Source organism: Globicephala melas, chromosome 3 (genome assembly GCF_963455315.2).
Source record: "Globicephala melas chromosome 3, mGloMel1.2, whole genome shotgun sequence".
NCBI lineage: Eukaryota > Metazoa > Chordata > Mammalia > Artiodactyla > Delphinidae > Globicephala > Globicephala melas.
The window spans coordinates 127374498-127395937 of NC_083316.1; the positions used below are offsets into that span (position 1 = coordinate 127374498).

Sequence of the window (21440 nt, forward strand, 5' to 3'; positions counted from 1 at the left end):
CCTGCACAGAATATGTACATTCTAGCCCTGGCTATGACACTTTCTTTTGAAACCTCCTCCTTGAGCTTTCAGCTCAAACCTTGAAGGGTTAAGCTGCTTTCTCTAGGCTGAGACATTTTGAAAAATCATCCAAAGGCAAGTACTTAACAGTTGCCAGGGGACCCGCTGAACCTGACTTGTGGTCGCTGAACAGGTCCATTCAGAGCGCCACTTTGCTCACCAGCATCCAGAGCTGCACAGAAGGAGCGGCCCTGGTCCTCAGAGCGGTCGCCAAGACCTTTCTGGTGTCGCTGCTGGTAGCTGATGGTTCTGTTAGGCCAGACGCCAAACTTGATGCAGCTGAAGTGTCATGGATGAGGCCAAAAGGGACTTCGGCAATGTAGTAAGAAGAAGCCTACCCCCATGAACTGGTCTGGCTAGATTATACACATCAAGTTACCTAGGCGATTGTTAAGTCAGGAACAAAAGGACTTGGAGACAAGCAGTAGCTTATTAATATATATTTTTTGAGTGTGTGGGGGAGGGTTACGTCCACATATTTACCTATGGTTTTATTTTCCCACTTAATTTCCAGAGCCTGGATAGGAGTCAAGAGCTGTTAGAAGGCCCTCCTTTATTGGAACATTGGTCAGGCTGCCACTTGTAATACTCTTGTTTCAGTGGTACCTCATATAAACAGTTGCTCCGTCTTTACCTCCGCAGCTGCTTGGGGGAAGTGGTTACCTTGTGTTTAACACTTTCAAAGGTGGGTGAGACTACAGTTACATAAATCTAAAAAGTAAACTGCTGTGGAAAATAGTTTTTTGTTTAGAGTCTGAGCTCAGATGTGCCATCCTCCAAGAGACCTGTCCTGAATTCTTTCTCTGCCTCATCTGTTACCAGATCTTCTCTTGAATTAGTTATTCATATCCATATGACATCTCACTTCACTAAATATAAGTTCTGTAGTTAGGGGTGGTGCTTAGCTTTGGTTCCTATGCCTTGTAGTGTTTGTAGTAGGTTCTTAGTTGAGTGACTGTTTTAGAGGGATTCTAGACTTAGGAAAGACTTTCAGAAAAGTTCTAGTCCTTACCCAGGAGTCCAGCCAAATCCAAGCCATTCCAGGACACAGTGACCTCTCATGTAAGACTACAGACAGGGTGTTCTCGTGGTCCTCCAAATGCCATTTATTCCCATTCTGCCCTGCTGTTTACTCATTTTGCTCTCTTCCACAATTCCTTTAGCCAGAAAATGGCCCCATATCAATTCCAAATCCTTCATGTACCAAAAACTGGATTAGTAGGCTCTCAACCATTTAAGGTGGGCTGATTTATATTCATTGTTCATTACCAAGTTCTGAGAAGAGGAAGGCCAAGGATTGTCTTGGTTGGTTCTTGATGTAGAAGATGTTTGATTTCCAGTCTAGTACAAGATAGTATGCCTTGGCACATAACAGGTTACAGGAGGTTAAATTTATGTGTATTGGAATGTACCTAGGCAAAAAGAACCATGTGCTTCAGTTAGAAGATACATTTGAGTTAAACTAATGTCTCTTCAATATACTGCTTTTTAATGTAAACTAAATTATTTTAATGTAAACTACCACATCAATTACTTGATTTTATACTCAACAATTTGGGAAGATAAGAGCTTTTTACAGGCAGGTGACTAAGGTCACAGAGAGTGAAGTAATTTGTTGAAGTCAAAAACAGATGAGGTCAACATGTCATGCCTGTTCCAATGATGTGAAACTTCCGCAAGGCTGTGACTTGGGCTAGTAACGTAAGCTTTCTGAGCTGCCGTTTCCTGATCTATAAAAGGAGAAATAGGATTAGGGCCATTGTGAGAATTATATAATTTATAAGTTATATAATTTAAAGAGACTGACATACAGTAGGTGCTCAACAATATTATTGCGATATTCAAGGTTTGCTCATAATCTCTTAATGGTCTACGTATGAGTGACCACTATTCACAGAGCTTAATATGGTGCTTCTATTTAGCTGATACTCATGGTATCCATGGGAAAAAGGGATGCAGGTGCTTGGTAAGTGGAATCGGTTCTAGAATTTAGGTCTCAGTGTGTGTTCAGGCTCTGAGGCAAGTGTGGTGTAATTCGCCAGTGAGAATCCTTGGGGCTAGTCATGCAGTGTCACTGAATCAGCTGCTCTGCAGGGCGGGTGGATTTAGCCCTTTGGGAGCCAGCCTCAATTCTGAAAGAAAGATTTCTGGTGACCTCTTCTGGCAAACAGGAAGAAGTGATGAGGAGCTTCAGAGAGATTGAGATAATGGAAATGCTCTACGGTTTACATCAAGGGGGTGGAGTTAGCATTCATTATGTCATTTTATCGAGACAGTGGGTCTGTGATGTGAACATTATCCCCAAATATATAAAGAAACTGAGGGCTGGAGAGGTGATGGTTTTGCTCAAGATCACTTGCCTACTTGCGTTTCAGCCTTCTAACTTGAAGCTCGTGGCTTTTCCACTGCACCAGGAAAATCACAAGTGGGTTTAGAGAGGAAAGCTGAGAGGAGAAAAGGGAGAGTGGGATCACCTTAGAGTCTGGGGATGTCTTTATGTTTTTTCTGCAACTATAAGGCAACTGGAGAAGTGGCCTTTAAAAAAACAACAAAAACTTTACAGCTGGGAAAACTCGTCAGGCTCAACTAATTCAGTACTTCTGTTTTACAGATAGGAAAACTGAGGGGAAAATAGGAAAGAATTTTACAGTGACTCTCTATATTAACTACCCAGACTATACAACTACCATTTCACTGTATTTGTTTTATCACACATCTATCCATTCTAGAGGTCTTTTTAAATATCCCTGGGTTGAATCTTTCAGGGGCCAAGAAGGAAGTGGCTATATGGTGACGGGGAGCAGGGGTAGGAAACGGTTTCCTAATGGAAACATTATGGTTTCTATTTTATTATCTTATGCGAAATCTATTAATTTATTTTTAACTTTGGAACCCGAAAAAAGTTCAATCTGCAATATTCTCATTAATTTCAGGGCCAGATGAAGGGAGAGTGAAGATCATTTGTCATAATGTCACCCTATAAATATTTTGAAGAGATTCTATTGCTATAAACCATAAACACATCCCTGTTGGGAAAGACAGGAGCAGTGTTTTCTGATTATAAGGAGTGTTTGTTGGAGCTACAGGCGTGTGGAAGCAATTTCAGGAACATCGCTGTGAGGGTGAGGTTTGTTTGGGGGTGGGGGGAGAGGGCTGGCTCAACTCCAGCCATACTTGCTATAATATTTTTTCTCTTTCTTAGTATAACCTAGTTAGTGGTACGAATTTCGATGAACCTCCCCAGTGGTCTGGAACAGTCCCATTTTTTTTCTGCCTGTAACTGCAACTAGAGTAATAGAGACAGAGGAAAATATTCCTAAGTCTTGCTGGAATTTTCTTGTTATGATTAAACGGTGTGTGGGGGACAGTCTGGGAGGGGACTTGGAGTCATTGCAGTTATTTCCCCAGGGATATTTCATAAGTTCTGCTCTGATGCGTTTCTCTTTGATCCTTCCAGAGTCTCTGGCAGAGAGAATTCAGACAACTGCCATAGGAAATGGGGTACAGTCTTCACAGGACATATATGCTAAAATACAGAGTGGAATGTTGTCCTGATGTTGGATGGGATTCTCAGGTGAGAAGCTAGTTTATCAGTACTGTGAAATAACTAGACTTTCACTGCCGGAAAAGTAAGATTGTAATCTCCTTGAGGACCAAGACCCTCTTCTTTCTTAATTTCTCCCTACCTGCCTTCTGGGCAGGCCTGGGATGGGGTTCCAAGCCTGACACTGAAATGCGGAAACAGTGAAACCTTTTACAACACACAGTATGCTCTTTTCTTCAACCCATCAAAGTATCCAGAATTTGGCTGTGATAAATCTCCTTCAACTCCCTCTTTTTACAGGGGGGTGATTGGGCCAAGGAAGGTGAGTAGCTTACCCATGTTTCCATGATGAGCCTGAGGTAGCGCCAGAACGAGGACCCACTTCCCATTGACCTCTGTCTACTTCAGGAGGCAGGTGTGTTTAAATAGAACACTGGGTTTTGAAGTTGCATAAGAAAACAGTTGAATCTGAAGAAAGGCAGGCCTAAAACAAGGCAGTGCGGGGAATTGGGAAGCAGGGCAATTGTGGGAATGGAAGACCCAATCTTGCTTGGAATCTGTATGTCGCCAGCGAATGTCTTTCATCCCCATTATTAGTTAGTTGGTTAATTAGCTGGTGTTGGTCTACAGCTGGTTAATGGCCTTACATAGAATATAATTTTCATCACTGGGCTCTCTGAAGGGTATATTTTTGGCTTGCCATTCTCTATAGTCTGACTTTTCGACCCAGTGTTCCAGTGGAAATTTTCCAGAACATTGAAATTTCAAAATGCAAGAGGAAGAATAGAAATCACAGCCTTAAAACAAATGAGACAGGAGCTACTAGTCCATTCTAGTCCCCATCCCAGCATCCCATTCTCCACCCCCTCAGAAGTACATCAGCATATCTGGCAGAGCTGGGTTTCACAAAACAAGATGCACAGCTTGATGAAACAGGGATGCTGATGGAGGCAGTGAGAGGAGGCAGCGGTGGGGTGGAGAGCGAAGAGGGAGAAGGAGTGGTCTGGACGCTAGCTGAAGAAGCCTTAATGATCCTAAAAATTATTGGGCAATAATTGCTACCTTGGAACTCACTTTGCTGTTCCAAAGAATGATAAAGCACCTTAATTATTGCTTTAAATAACCACACAGCTCCATCAAAACAGCATGAAATAGCACCCACGTATGAGCAAACTTATCTACTGCCATTGCTGTTTACAGCCTGAGAAATCCTTAAGGAAACAACAGGATAATAACTTGGTGGAGTCATCATCTAGTCTGGGCCCTCAAGATTCTAGGTTACTCAGGCCTGGGAGAGGTGCTGGCACGTTGCCCTCGTTCTCCTTGACATTCTGAGATCTTTAACTGGGACAGTGAGAAAGAAGTCATTGCTTTCATTCTCCTAACCATTGGGCTGGGGTGGGGTGGGCAGTGTTTAGGGATTTTTTTAAAAGTTCCTCATTACGACAGGAATTTCAGCCTATCCACGGAGGTTCTTCCTATCCATTGGGATTTCAGGGTACTCTGAGACCAAAGCCTTTGCAACATATGCTTTGCCTCACGGTGCTACAAGTAGTTAAGAGCAGCCCAGCTCAATCAAAACACAGCGTGTCTTTTACTCCTTCCTTGGTCAGGATAAGCTCCTGTTTCTGGCTTCCTAGAGCTGCAGGAAAATAGGAGGGTTCTTCATTTAAATTTCAGGAGTTGGTTTCTGAGAGAAGGGACTTAGTGGAAGAAAAAACAGCTAAATTATATTTTAGCTTTTCCCTGCTAGAGAATTTTTGGTCTGTTCCCTGTTTGGTCTGTTTCTCAGCAGACCTTACCAGCCCCTCAGAGTGCAAACCTTTCGGTCAACCTGAGAACCATAGCTCACAGAGGAAACCTCATCTTGCCTGCCTCTTCAGAGTTAGGGTAGAGGGCAGCCTTCTGAATGTGCAGAAGGTGCTCGTTGAATAAATCTGATAGCTTCCAGAGTGGTATTCATCGTCCCTGGGCTGGGCTTCCAGCCAGACTAGGGAATATCTGCACATCCAGATCTCCACCCCAGTCCTAAAGCTGATGCAGATTGTACCTGCTGCTTGCCAGCTTCTTCTCCTAAGGAGGCACTTACTGCAGACATGATAACTTCCTTCAATTTTGGTGTGTTACAATTAACTAAGGAATCTAATTTTCACAAGACTGTTATCAGCGATGGTACCAGCTTAGCTGGGGCACCAATCTACTCTGCAATCAATATCGAGCCTCACAAAACACCATCTCATCTCTTTTTAATGACGTTCATAAAAGCACATACTTTCAAAGAAAGGAACCATCTCCCATCATATGTATTTTCTCCCCAGTATGAAAAAAGTAGCCTATGAAAAATATTGGTGAACTTCTTAGAGGGGTACATTTCTTATTTATTGACAGCTTAGAAGAAGAAATAATTCGGATCAAATGACCTTTTGTCTTTGTAGACAAACTAAAAATAGAGTTAAGTTCAAGGTGTCTCTCTCACATATACACACACACATTTTTTGTTCTCTTCATGCCTGTCCTTGGTCACTCCCTGTAGCGTTAGTCAAGAATGGACTCTTGAATATTTGAAAGGACCAGAGGATGGCAGAGCTGAGCCATTTATTTTGGCTGCTCTTGAAAAATGAGACATGTTGTAAACTAATAGATAAGAAGTTATTGGTATTATTATCTGCTTAATCACTTTCTCCTAAATTTGGCTCCTAGGAGTTTGGGAGGTGGGTGAAATTACCCATTCGTCTCTGCCAGTATCCAGTTCTTCCTTCATGCAGAAATAAATACTGGTCTATATACATAAGGGTTTGAAAACCAGTAAACCACTCATTATACCTAAATTAGTTTTCTCTGTACTGTAGCCCTTGGCATCTGTAGTCCCAAGGCATGATGTCCTCTGTGCACAAACTGAAGAGGAAGTTAAGGAAGTATTGCCCTTTTTGTTAAAGCCAACTAAAAAGATATTGGGCTTAAATTACCTAGTTTGATTTTCTGTAATGATGAAATCCATGTAACTAGTTGCTAAATCCTTACTACATTACACATTAATGATAACGTGTTCTCCTTGAGCATATGCTCCATTCCTCATTCCTGATGGAATTTTTGGCATTATAATGATTGGTGTTCTTTCCCCACATTTGTTCACCTTTGATAAAGTGGAGCGAAAGGAAAAACAAATCTGCAAATTGTCCAAAGAAAGGCAACAAGAATTGTGTGTGTCCATATATGTGTGCATATGTATATTCATAGCCACCCGGAGAGTTCAGAAATCAAAGTGACCTTAAACTTTCTGTTGTGTGAACCTCCTGTAGACCAGTTCAAGCACATAGAGCAGTCGGTGCCAGGAGGGAGGTGGAAATCACCTGTACCACTCTCCCCGTTATGTATTTAGAGAAACCAGAGCTTAGTGGTTTACCCGAGGTCACCCAGCATATTAGTGGCAGGACTAAAATTCACATTCTTCTTTTCACTGCTGTCATGCATCCGCTCACATTTACTTTCTATGAGAGATGCTGTGTTTGGAATAGTCTGAGAGAAGATCCCCTCTGTGTCTCAGAGAGATGATTCTGTTGTCTGTTGGGTACTATCAGCTAGACCTGGCAGCACCCAGTGGGCACAGAGGTTGACTATTGTGGCAGAAGTTCAAGGATCCAGCAGAGGTTGGGCAAATGGCCCAGTGATTTCTCTGTCTTGAGGAGATTCCAGACACCTCATACAAGGAGTACGGTGTGATTTTGCAGTTTGAATGGAGGAAAAATGTCTTAGAGCAATTGGTACTGTCTTTAGTTCCTGATAGTGGCCTAGCGCATTTGTTGCCTGATTCACCTAGACTTCAGACATTCTGAATTTAGTCTAATAATGAGTAAAGTAGAGAGAATGGGTTCTTTAATTTTTTTAAATTAAAAAATGATTTGCCCCCTAAATTGAAAAAAGTGCTAGTGAAAGGGGATGTTAGCCTTTCCAGAGACCCATGCACCACTTGAGAATTGAGGGTTTTTTCCCCTCTCCCTTAAATAAAGTGAATATAGTGCTCATGAAAGGTGCTAATAGCAGTTCAAAGGCTGATATTTTAGTCTTGAACTGGTAGTATTTGTTCAAGTCCCTCCATTTAACTTTTCCTCCTTCAGACACATGTTAGTGGTGGGGAAAAGGATGGTCTTACATGAGAGACTCCTACTCACTTGGCTCCCATTCCTCAATGCTTCTTAGAAAAAAGGATTCCGGGTTCCCTCCCACATCCTCCACGGCTAGAATACAGTTGAGTTTTCTGGTCTACACAGGCCAAGAGAAGGGAAGGCAATGATTGGTTAACCTTGGAACTTGGATGTAAACAGCTTTTTCATTAAAGCCACAAAGCCAAATCCTTTTTCGGCTGCATAGTGCATTTTCTGTACCTCAGTCACCTCTGGATCTTGTCTTAACCTGCTTCTTTGGGCTTCTATGGGCATTAGTTATGGGCATAGGGAATGGGAGAAACTTCCCCTGGGGAAGGTGCTTTAGGGAGGAGTTAGGTTCCCAGTGTCTCATCTCTGTCCTGCCCTAAGTTGGGGATACTCTAAAGGCACAAGTGAACCCCAAGCCTCAGTACGACTGACTGTCAGCTGTGTCTCACCAGCTACCTACCACTTTTTTCCTCTAAAGTGTAAAGAAAGAAATGTAACCCCAGTATTCTGGTCACGGGCCATAGCAGGGAGGATGCCACAAGCCATAGTGCAGTCGTTTCAGGTGCAGTGGTGTTGACAGAGGGTGGGCCAGAGGCTGCTGGACAGAGCTCCCCTCTAATTCATCTGTGAACATCTGTGTCCTTGAGCGGGCTCCCCCACGCCCTGCAGTTCACTTCGCAGGCTCTCTCCTTTTCCCCCAGAACTGTCCCACGATATCCCTAGCTATCTGGATAGTTCTGGCACTTCAGAGTTAGAAGGAGAGAGAAACGTTTGACTAACGTTCTTAAATGTTAAAGCCAAACAAAGCACCAAAAAGGAAAACAAAAAAGAGACTTACAAAAATATAATGGGGTCTTCCCCCCCAAGCTTCCCCCATTCTTTGTGGTATATGAAATGTCAGAATATAATGAACAGACTTTATAAACATTACTCTCTTTCCACCCGTATACACACATCTAAGTGGCAGCAGCCTCACTGCTACCCTGTCACCTCGCAAAACTTCACTCTGTAGAACCACGATATAACGCATCTGTTTCATCCTATGGACCCCACCTTCCCAAACATACACCCACTTGCAATTCCAGAGACTCTCCCCAAAAACAGACATCTGAAAAAAGTGCATCTGTTTATACTCAGTCTATCTGCGTATTATTTCTTGAGATTATTACCTTTTTTTTTAACCATAAAAAAGATTGCATATTAGCAATATGATGAGAAAAACCACAGCGGCCATTTCTGGGTGGTGGTGGAGGGTAAGTGGGGTGGGTGGTGAAGCACAGAAGCGTGAGGGCTCAGAGAGGGGCAGCTCAGAGAGAGGTCCTCAGCCTGGAGACGTGAGGATGGATTCTCAATCTTCGGGGCTCGGAAATGTCCCATCTCTTTAGTCACACCCTTCTCTTCTCTCCACTTTTCCCCATTTCCACTACCCATGCCTGGGCCGCACGACCCTCTTGAAGCAGAGGCAGAATGGCTTTTTGGCATGAGTCCGCCTGGGCCAGTTTGAAGATAGGCATGGCGTTTGGAGGGGTGTGATGTGGGACACACACCAGAGCAAGCTTATTTGTGACTGTTTCCACTCTGGGAAAAATTGTCCATCACTTCTGTGACTTTAAAAATTTAAGCAGTTACTAGGCTGATAGGTTAAGAAACAAATCTTTTGTTCTTGTGGTTTTGGATTAATATTAAGCATGAATATATATCCTATATTATATTGCTTCCCTTCTGCTCTGGGGCAGACTGCACGCTCCTTCCAAACAGGAAAACCGCACAGCCCACGGACTCAAATTTTTGAAAGCTGTTTTCTCCCACTCCCTCCGACCCACCCCGAACCCTCCCCGTCCTCCCTGGCCCCTCAGTTCCTGTATTAGAAAAGCCCCTCCCTCCCCGCTCCCACCAGCCACCCGAGGTTAAATAGATAGTGCCACATTCTAAGAGTCATGCATCGCCGCATTTGGCATTGCACACATTGCAGAGAAGGAGACGGTTGTGTGTGCGCCCCCTCCCTCTCGTCCCCTCCTTTTCGGCCCTCAGATTCCTGCGCTCTTCCCACTCTGCCCTCTCCCAGCCTCCCCCCATCCCAGACCCGTCACTGGTTGTGGACATCCTCCCTGCGGACGATCTTGTAGATGATCCAGTAGAACATGTTGAAGATGAGGAAGGCCATGGGGAAGCCTATGCGGGAGATTTTGTCAATCTTCTTGGCCCTCTGGATGAAGAGTTTTCGCATCTCCTCCGGGGACTTAGATGGCGCAGGAGGTGGGTTGGTGGTGGTGGTGTTGTTGGTGCCCTTGACCGAGATGCCATCCTTGGCCTGAAGGCAGGCTGGGCCCATCCCATAGGCAGAGAAGTTGAAGCGGCCCTCTCCGGCCTCATCCTCCTGAAACAGATTCAACATGGGGCTCTACTTAAAATAAGACAGGGGCTGGGCACCCTCCCTGCAAGGAACTCCCCTGGGGGGCCAGGCCATGCCCATCTGGCTCTCCCTGCCTCCATTCCAGGCTCCTGAAGGCTCTTTGGCTGGCTGGGGAGTTATGCCTTATAGAGGGGCGCCACTCACATACCAAAACAGATGCAAACCAGGGGATAGGAGTGCAGCGTGGAGTCTGGAGACCTGTGTTCAGGTCTCTGCTCCATCATTTGCTGGCTGTGTGACCTTACGCAAGTCACTTCTTGGAAGACTTCCTTCCATGACTCTCAAAGAGTTTTTTAATTTCATTTTTTCCTTTACTTGGGGATAAGATTCACTCCACTACTTCAAGGTGTTTTTCGACCATCAGAGGTTATAGATGAGCGGATACTCTGAACGCTGTTTTGTTAGAAATCCAGGGGACAGTTTGGAGAGATCCCCTGCTTTGCCTCTGTTGCCTCCTTGCCCTCTCCCACCCACTCCATTCCCCAGTAATGTCTTCTGTGCGTAGGTTGGGGGAGGGAGTGAACGGCCCAGGAGGGAGCAAGGGCTGTGGGCCTCACCTCCACTCACAAGCCAGGGCACCACAGCTGCTTCTTTCCTCCATGTTCCTGTATCCCTGGCAGGTGTGACCTCAGACATACCTCTGGATTTTTATCACGTTATCATTCAAGCCCTTCATCATTTGGCTCCAACTTACCTTTGCAGCTTCCCCCCTCCCCCACCCTATGCTCTGCACCCCTGCCTGTTGTGTTGCATGTTCCCCCCTCCCTGCCTCATGCTCACTACCCAAATGTCTGCTCCCCTGACCCTCCTCGCTTTTTCTGTTCCTCATCTGGATCGTGGAGACACTCTTGTCTGCTCTCATCACGTCCGGCTTTGTGGTCCTTCCTTGTGAGCTCTGAGGCACGCTGAGAGTCTCAGCTGGGCTGCTGATTCAGTGTGTGGCTCTGGGGGGTTTATGGGCTCACTCTGCCATCCTGGAGAGCGAGAGCTCTTCGGGTAGCCTCCCTGTCTTCTGCTTGTTCCTGTGAGGGGCACGGCCAGCAGAGAGCAGGAAATGGAGCCCAGGGGCCCCAGTGCCTGTCCAGCTCTGCGCCTGCCACTCCATCCTGGGTCCCCATCTGGGCTTGTTGTGATGACGTCTAGCCTAGTTTCCCTCCTGCCTCCCATCTCCCCCCCCCCCCCGCCCCCTCCAACCCATCTGGGTTGTTATGACATAAATCTTATTGGTCGTCTTTTGCTTAGAACTTTTTAATAGGCTGCCACTGACTTGAGGATGATTAAAACTTTTACATGGTGACAAGGCCTTAGATGACTTGGGCAGTGCTGTCTGCGTATCTCCGTCTGGCATTCTGTGCTCCAGCCACCCTGTGATATTTCCATCTCTTGGAAAGTGCTGCACTCCTCTTTCACTCTGGCCTCTGGGAAGGTGGGTCTCTCTGCTGGAGCGCTCTCCCAGCCCCACCCCTGCTTCCATCTCCTTCTCTTTCCCTGAACTATTCCTACTCAGAGGCCTTCCCTGAGCCCAGGGATAGGCTAGGTGTCCCTGCTGTGAGCTCCATAAACTCCCTCTACACCCCTCCCTCTTTTTCCTTTTTTGTATTTTAAAGCCCTTATCACATTGTTTTCCTTGATTAATGTCTGTCTCTTCCATTAGACTGTAAACTCCATGAAGTCAGAGGCAAAGTCTGTCATGAATATATTTCCTGGGCAGAAGTTCAAAACTCTGCCAATGTTTGTTGACTAAACGTTTACTTGTATATCCTCTCCAATCCCAGCTTCCCCACCTCCCAACCTTTTTTTAAAATTTAAATGCGGTTGTATTCCTAGCGCCAGGAGGATTTTTTTTTTTTTATTGGCGCATAGTTGCTTTACAATGTTTTGTTAGTTTCTGCTGTACAGCAAAGTGAATCAGCTACACATATGCATATATCCCCTCTTTTTTGGATTTCCTTCCCATTCAGGTCACCACAGAGCATAGAGTAGAGTTCCCTGTACTGTACAGTAGGTTCTCATTAGCTGTCTATTTTATGCACAGTAGTGTGTATATGTCAATCCCAATCTCCCAATTCATCCCACTCCCAACCTTACCCCCTTGGTATCCATACGTTTGCTAGCACCAGGAGGATTTGACACATACAATGAATGCTCAAGAAATCTTTTGCAAATGACTGAATCTGGTCCAACACCCATGTTGCACAAGTGAGGGAAAGAAGATGGGCTCCAGTGCCTGGCAGATCGGTGCTCAACCAATACTTGTCTATGGGGACGACAACTAGAGGGTTTGTGCCAGAGCCGAGGAGAGGAGTTGGGGGAGCCCTGTGCCTGGAAGTGGGCTGGCTCCGACTCTGTTGCTTATCAGTATAAATAGCCCCCCCCCCCCCCCCCCCCGCTGTGGTGGGGTGGGTGGGGTGGGTGCTTGAAAACGTTTTCTCGCTGGGCTCCAGGTATGCAGGGAGTGGCCCAAGTTAACTCTCTGTGTAGCTTTGGAAAATTATTCTCTGCCTTCTTCATCTATTAAGCATGAGAGGGGATGGGATGGGGGTGTGGAGGCCTCATCTGGTGAGAAGATGATCAATTTCACATTGTATCCAGGAGAAAGGAAATTCCCTAGAAATGACTGGACCAAAGCTTGCTATTCCTATTTGAGCCAGCAGGTGGCAGGAAATGAATGCCCAACTGCACCTGGGGCTGCGTGGGGCTGGAGCAGGGGAAATCTGATAGTTACTCTAGAGCCCAGGGAGGTTGGTAGTGTGCCTGCCCAGTCAGGCTCACAGAGGTTTCCTAATAATCTGAGTAATGAGGCTGGCCAGGAAATTCGAGGACCAGATGCTTTCTGCCCAGCAAATGAGGTAACATGGGAAGATAGAGGGAGATGAGGAGCCTGGCCAAGATCACAGGCTCCGAGAAACTCGGGCATGTAAGCGAGTTCCTCTTCACTCCCATCTGGGGCTTAAAACCCCCCTAGGGCTCTGCGGTCCCAGCTTGTACACTGCCAGTGTACAGGCCGCATCCAGAGGGCCTTACTCCAAGGAACCTCTTCTTTATGGTGAGCCCGATTCTGTGTCCTTGTAGTTTCTGACATTTGTGCCAGGTTGAGAGCCCATGGGCCCAAGGAAGGTCACCCTAATTCAGATGCACACCAGGGGCCAGGCAGGAGGAGGGCGTGATGAAGTGAGCCTGGGGCTGTGGAATGCATTCCCTACCTACAGGCATTTGCAGTGCGCCTGTACCACGTGGGATGTGAACGCAGCGGGACCAGAGGCTGCAATGTGTTGAGTGAAACTAGAAGTGTGACTTTTGAATGCTGGCACTTTCTTGCAGACTTTTAAGACACTGCTTAAAAACGTAAAGATATTTGCGTGGCACATTTGACCTTCTAGCTACTAGTTTGTGACCTCTGCCTTGGGATAAATCTTAGTTTCTATTTAAGGTCTAATAAATGCAGGACTATTTTTATCTGCTTCAGGATGGAAACACTGATGAACAGATAAGCAGCAGCTGGTGGTATATGGTCAGTGTTTTGAGAATAGCCATGGGTCTTGGAAGGCCGCCTTGCCTTTGCCATCAGTGGCTCCATGAGCCTGGTAACTTGCCCCTCCTCTTTGTTGTCACCTCACAGGAGGAGTGGACCGGATGCTCTCTTGAGAGCGCTTCCAGCACCAGCGTGCTGTGAGAGAATGAGGAAGGAACCGAGCAGAGGAATCTGATCAAATCTGCATAGTGGCCTTATGCACACTTTACCTGGCCAGAGGTAAAACAAAGCTTTTGTTTTCCTCTAGTGTATAAAAGTGGTAGGCGGTTGGCAAGGGTGAAGGCAGCCTTTGGAAGTACTGTAGGCCCTGCGTATTACATATCTGCAAGGAGCTTCATTCACAGTTTCGTCTCTGTAAACGCTGCCCCCTGGAGTTGTGCAGGGCACAGTCTGGTGGACTGGTGCCAGTCAAATACTTTGGACATAGTCTTCCCAAATAACCGTCTCTGCAACACATTTTTGAACTTCTTTTAGCAGAGGGAAATGCAGAAAACGCTAGCCTATGGGGGAGAAAGGGAAAATAAAAAGTAAACCTCAGAGATAGTTGTGTTTGGTCAGTTCCTTGTTTGGACCATGTTAAGAGTCAGAGGCTAGGTATCTGGTGGACAGTAATGGAAGGACTAAAACTAGGGTCTTTCAAGAAGTCCTGTCTGGCTCGCTGCACCCAAGATGGTTTCCTCTTCCAGCGCAGGTTATATCCTAACTCCCATGGGCATCTTCTGTCTCGGAACGTCTGCCTGCCGCCTGCGGTTAACTGCTAGAAGTTAATTGAATCAGTTTGCTGATGTTTAAGAAACATACTGAGGGAAATCTGTGCCTATGGAATCATTTTAATCCCTGGCACTTGTGTGGCAGGAACAAAACTTAAAGCTACTTTGGCATCTGATTTCATCTTCACCACAGTCCCCCATTATACCCACTTAGTCCATTTTACAGATGGAGAAGCTGGGCCCCAAAAGAGGCTAGCTGAAAATCACGTACCAAAGAGGCAGAGTCCTTTGTCACAGCACCTTGTAACTCGGTAGACAGCTATTTTCTGTAGGTCAACCTAAAGCAGCTAGGGCCTTGGTGTGTGGCAGGTATGTGGTGTGTGGCCTGTATGAGCCCAGAGTGTATGAGCCCCTGGTTGTCCTTATCCATTGCTGGAAACACTTCCAAGTAACCTCTCTGACTGGCAGGTCTCCTCTTTTTTCATTAGGTTTTTTTTATCCCTTTGTCCATTTGTTCAACAAATGCCTATTGCGTGTTCACTATCTATCAGGCCTTGTGTTACGCACCAGGGATGTAGCACTGAGCAAGAGGAGACAGGGTCTCTGCCCTGAGGGAGCTTATCATTCAGTGGACGATGCGCAGTAAACAATCACGTGATTGAACGCATAATTATAACTCAAGATAAATGTTCAGAAGGAAAGAAACCGAGTTCAACTAGAGTATGGTTTTCGCTGGCATAAACAGTGTCTTTGTGCAAATTAGAAGAAAGGCATCCGCCTCTTGGGGTGTATGAATCGAGATCCCTTCCTCTGGCTGATAGAGTCCACGCCAGGGCAGGGTTTAGAGAAGAGCACCTCCTTGGCTGGGGGTCCTTGTAGGATACAACCTGCATGACCACACTTAACAGGCAGGCATACGCACCTCAGTACAGGACCTAACCTTGCCTTAGGATATCAAGGAAAGACGCCTCAGCCGAGGACTGGAAGATGAGTGGGTTCATACCAGGCAAAGTGCACCGGAAGAGCAACCCAGGAGGAGAGAACCAGACGCCTAACATCCTGTGCGTATGCTTGAGGAACTATGAAAAAAGCCAGTGTAGATGGTGCTCAGAGAGCAAGGGAGGAAGTGATGTGAAGATGAGGCTGGAGAGACAAGCAGCTTCTCTGATCCGCAGGAGAAAGGTCTCCTGGGGAAGCAGTTATGGACCGGGATGTGGAGCCAGTTTTCTCCCACAGGCTGTATGCTCCCCAATGGCGCTTGTTGGTTGGGACACACACAACCTCTGAATTAACAGCGGTTGGTGACTTTTCAGAGGTGGTGTGCCAAGTATTTCTTTATTCAGTTCCTCATAAGGTGAGAGGATCCACTCTGGGGGAGAATCTTGCCGGATGCCCTTTTCTTGGACGTAGGAAACAAAGGCCTGGAAACTGGACATTCTACTCTCAGATCTCACCTTTCGTGGTGCAAATCCCTTCTGGAATCAGGCCCATTGAAATAATTGAAATATTTTCCACCCTGTAGAAAACACCAGCAGACACCCCCTCTGCCTGCCATGCTTTGGGTTTATAGCTAGTTTCTATCTTGACACCATCAGTGTTTGCTCCCTCAGTTCTGTCTTCAGGTGTAACCTGATAGTTAGTGTTACTGTCTGCCTATAGACCCAATCAGGGCATTGTTTATGGGAGGGGAAGCTAGGACTTCCAGAACTTTGACCCCTATTTTGTGCGGGCTTTACCCACTGAGAAGGGTGGTCCAGTGAAACAAGTATCACAAGACAGGGTTGCCTGGCACTCTTCCGTTTGCTGCCAGCAGCGAGCCAAAGGCCTACCTTGTGATGTCTTCGCTTCCTCCTGAATCGGAGCAGCTCTTTGTGCTGCCGAGACACAAAGTTGACAGCGGCGTACTCGAGCAGGGCTGAGAACACGAAGAGCAGGCACACGGCCATCCAAATGTCAATGGCTTTCACATAGGACACCTGGGGCAGAGGTGGGGGGAAGAGCATAGGGAAGTGAGGAGAGAGCAGAGTGAAGTCTTGAGTACTGAGGAATGTTTTCTGCTCGTTAGGACCCCCTCCCCCATCACTCACTCACTGCTGTCCTCTCTCAGCTGGGATATTAGGGTGGAGGGTGCAGAGGGAAACACAAGAGAAATGCATCAAGAAGACTGGACAGAATATTGGGGAAAAAAGAACATGGTGCCTAGAAGAGCACTAAAGAGAGGGGGACAGTGTGTCTAGCATTATTGTTCGGTGGAACAGAATGTGGTATTTAGACTAAAGCTCTAAATAGGAAGAGAATTTGTACCTAGGGTTAAAAGTAAGTGGAGGATGTCAGTGCGAATGGCAGAGTAAGATCTTCAAAAACTCTCTCTCCCCATAAAAGCAACTATCAAAAACGGTCAGAACCAACTTTTTTTCAGAACTGTTAATTAATCAAAGTCTAACAGCAATCCTGTAAGCATTTATTTGAGAAAATCAGCTGGATCTCAGTAAGAACATCAAGCTTCATGGCATTAAAGAACCCCCAGCTTTATTGAGATATAATTCACATATCACACACATTTAAAGTGTACAATTCAAAGGTTTTATACATTCACAGATATGTGCAATCATCATCACAGTCAATTTTAGAACATCTTCATCACCTCAAAAAGAAACCTGCTATCTTTTAGCTATCATTTCCTTATTCCCCCAGTTGTCTTCCTCCAGTCCTGGACATTTCATATGAATGGAATCATACAATTTGTGGCCTTTTATGACTGGGTTCTTTCTCTTAGCATAATGTTTTCAAGATTCATTCATATGGTAGCATGTGTCAGTATTTTATTCTTTTTTTTATGGCCAAATAATATTCCATTGTATGGATATAACACATTGTTGATCCATTTATCAGTTGATGGACAGTTTGGGCTGTTTCTACCTTTTGGTTATTATGAGTAAAGCTGCTATGAACATTGGTGTGTAAGCTTTTGTGCGGATGTATGTTTTTATTTCCCTTGGGGCTTTGTGGTGTTTTAAGTTGCCCTATTCCCATCCTCTCATCCCCAGCTCTGTGCTAGCTTTGAAATCCAACAGCCTGCAAGCATGGTGAACACGAGTATCCTGACAGCCACTGCATGGGGCAGGACAGAGTAGGAGATTCTTTAAAGCTGCATTCTCAGGGAATTGTTATTTGACCAGTGTTGTGGTTCTCTGAGAGACCCCACTCACAAGGCTGTCTTTATTTGACCTGACTTGGAGCTGGTCCAGTGTGAACAGCTTTTTCCTTGAGGGCATTTGTTGAAAACAATCATCGGCAAGTGTTGAACATTACATCAACCCCAGGCAGTTGGTAACAGTTGAGGCAAACAATAGGTTGAGCAAAAAGTATAAAAGGAAAATCTGGGGAATGAGCTGTCCATAGAGGGCTTTAGGAAGCTATGATATATTCTTGGGAATCTATGCACATTCTTAGGCCTGTGTGTAAGGGAAGACCTGAGAAGGCTCTTAGCACTCAACTCTGAATAAACAGGAAGTAAAGGCTAAGGCAAAGTTGTAAACTGCTTGGCTGAGTGTTGAAAGTACACACAGAGTCCCTAGGCAAAGGCTGGGAGATGTATAGGGTTCAGGCATTTAAGGAAATTGCTTAAAGTCTTAGCTAACCACTAAGCTAACTGTAGAGACTTCAGTGGCCCCACACAGCAAAGAATACAGACATTACAGAATTAGTTCTGTAAAGTTACTAAACAAACAAACAACAGCAAATCCTGAGGAGGGAGGAGAATCTGATTTCCAGAGATGCCACATTGTATAATGTAAAATGTGTAATTTTCAACAACAAATCTAAGACATACAAAGAAACAAGAAAATATGGCGAATGCAATGGACTGAATGTTTGTGTCCTCCCCAAATTCATATGTTGAAATCCGAATCCCAATGCGATGGTATTTGGCGATGAAGCCATTGGGAAGTAATTAGGTCATGAGAATGGAGCCCTCATGCATGGGATTAGTGCCTTTATAAAAAGAGTCCAGAGAGCTAGCATACTCTCTTTCTGCCGTGTGAGGATACAACAGTAAGTCAGCAGTTTGCAACTGGAAGAGGATCCTCACCAGAACCAGACTATGCTGACACTCTGATCTCAGACTTCAAGCCTCCAGAACTGTGAGAAATAAATTTATGTCATTTATGAGCCACCCAGTCTATGGTACTTTGTTATAGAAGCCTGGATTGACTAAGTCAGGCCCATACATAGGAAAAAAGCAGTCAAAAGAAGCTGTGCCTGAGCTTCCCTGGTGGCACAGTGGTTGAGAATCTGCCTGCCGATGTAGGGGACACGGGTTTGAGCCCTGGTCTGGGAGGATCCCACATGCCGTGGAGCAACTAGGCCCGTGAGCCACACTACTGAGCCTGCACATCTGGAGCCTGTGCTCTGCAACAAGAGAGGCCGCAATAGTGAGAGGCCCGTGCACCATGATGAAGAGTGGTCCTCTCTTGCCGCAACTAGATAAAGCCCTTGGACAGAAACGAAGACCCAACACAGCCAAAAGTAAATTAAAAAAAAAAAAATCTGTGCCTGAGGAAACCCAGATGTTGGACTTAACAAAGACTTTAAATCATTTACATTTTTAATATGTTCAAACAACTGAAAGAAACCTTGTCTACACAACTAAAGTATGGGAGGGAATTCCCTGGCCGTCTAGTGGTTAGGACTCTGCGTTTCCACTGCAGGGGCCACAGGTTCAATCCCTGGTCAGGGAACTAAGATCCCACAAGCTGGGCAGCCTGGCCAAAAAAAAAAGTGTGACAACAAAGTCTCACCAAGTAGAGCATGAAATAGAAGTTACAAAAAAGAACCAAATAGAAATTCTGGAGTTAAAAAGTAAAATAACTGAACTGAAAATTTTACTAGAGAGGATAACAGCATATCTGAGTAGACAGAAGAAAGAATTAGTGAATCGGAAGAAGAATCAATGAACTTGAGGTTATCCTGTTTGAGGAACAGAATGAAGAAAAATTAACAGAGCCTCAGAGACATGCGGGGAACCATCAAGTGCACTAACGTATGTTTGATGGGTATTTCAGAAGAAGAGGAGAGAGAAAGAGGCAGAATATTTGAAGAAATGGCAAATATTTTCCCAAATTTGATGAAAAACACTAATGTACACATCTAAGAAACACAATATACTCCAAGCAAGATAAACTCAAAGAGATCCACACCTAGACATATCATAATCAAACTGTCAGAAGCCAAAGAAAAAGAATCTTGAAAGCAGAAAGAGAGAAGCAATGCATCATGTACAAAGTATCCTCAATAAGATTAACAGCTGATTTCTCTTTAGAAACCATGGGGTCTAGAAAGCAGTGGGATGAAATTAAAGATGACCTGAATAAATGGGAAGACATCCTGTGTTCATGGATTGAAAGACTTAATATTATTAAGATGGCAGTACTCCCCAAATTCCTATATAGACTCAATGCATTTTGAACTAAAATTCCTTTTTACTGTTGTTGCAGAAATTGACAAGCTGATCTTAAAATTTATATTCATGTTCATATGGAAATGCAAGTGACCCAGAATAGCCAAAACAATCTTTAAAAAGAACAAAGTTGGAGGACTCACACTCCCCAACTTCAAAACTCACTATAAAGCTATGGTAATCAAGAGAGTGATACTGACATAAAGATAAATATACTTACCAATGGAATAGAATTGAGAGTCCAGAAATAAATCCATACATCTATGGCCAATTGATTTTTGAGGAGAATATAAATTCAGTGGAGGGAAAAAATAGTCTTTTCAACAAATGGTGCTGGGGTAACTGGATATCCACATGCAAAAGAATGATATCTCTCCATATACCATATACAAAAATAAACAAAAATGGATCGAAACCCTATATTTAGAGCTAAACTATAAAACTCTTAGAAAAAAATGTATGTGTAAATCTTCATGATCTTGGATTAGGTATTTCTTAAGTACGATACCAAAAGCACAAGCAACAACAGAAAATATAAATTAGACTTCATCAAAATTATAAACTTTTGTGCATAAAGAACTATCAGTTAAGTAAAAAGACAACCCATACAATGGGAGAAAATATATGCAAATCACATATCTCATAAGGGTTTTAAATCCACAATACACAAAGAGCTATTACAACACAACAATAAAAAGGGAAATACCCCAATTAAAAATTGGGGCAAGAGATTTGAATAGATTCTCCACAGAAGATACAGAAATGGTCAATAAGCACATGAAAAGATGCTCAGCACTATTAGTTGTTCAGAAAATGCAAATCAAAACTAGAGTGAGATACCACTTCACTTCTTTTAAGATATTGATAATCAAAGAGATAGAATAACAAGCGTTAACGAGAATGTGGAGAAATTGGAACTTTGGCAGGATTATAAAATGGTGTAGCCACTCTGGAAAATAGTTTGGCAGTTCCTCAAAAAGTTTGGCATATAATTACATATGACCCAACAATTCCACTCTTAGGTATATACTTATAAGGGTTGAAAACATATGTCCACACAAAAACTTGTACACAGATGTTCATAGCAGCATTATTTAAAATAGGCAAAAAGTGGCATAACCCAAATGTCCATCAACTGATGAATAGATAAACAAAATGTGAAATATCCATACAATAGAATATTATTCAGCCATAAAAAGAAATGAAGTAGTGATACATTCTACAACATAAATGAACCTTGAAAATATTATGCTAAATGAAAGAAGCCAGTCATAAAAGTACACATATTGTGTGATTCCCCTTAGCTGAAATGACTAGGATAGGCAAATTCATAGAGGTAGAAAGTGGATTAGTGGTTGCCAGGGGCTGGTGGGAGCGGGGAACAAGGAGTGACTGTTGATGAATATGGGGGTTTCTTTGTGGGGTGATGAAATGTTCTGGAATTAGCGCTGAGGGTGTACAACTTTGTGAATATATTAAATGCCACTGAATTTTATGCTTTAATAAAAACGAAGGGGGAAGAATGTCAGGTTGAGTGTAATAGCAAACGAAGCCCAATATCAAGTCTAGTGT

General features: G+C 44.4%; 1 protein-coding gene across 1 annotated transcript in view; it reads right to left on the bottom strand.

Moving 5' to 3' along the window:
- Positions 1–9774: 9774 nt before the first annotated feature.
- Positions 9775–21440, bottom strand: part of GLRA1 (glycine receptor alpha 1) — an 84124-nt gene continuing 72458 nt past the window's right edge. The window contains exons 8-9 of the mRNA XM_060295485.1: positions 16240–16386; positions 9775–10132 (exon numbers count right to left, since the gene is read on the bottom strand). Of these exons, the coding sequence (XP_060151468.1) occupies positions 9842–10132; positions 16240–16386 (438 nt within the window). The 3' untranslated portion in view covers positions 9775–9841. The remainder of the gene's footprint in view (positions 10133–16239; positions 16387–21440) is intronic.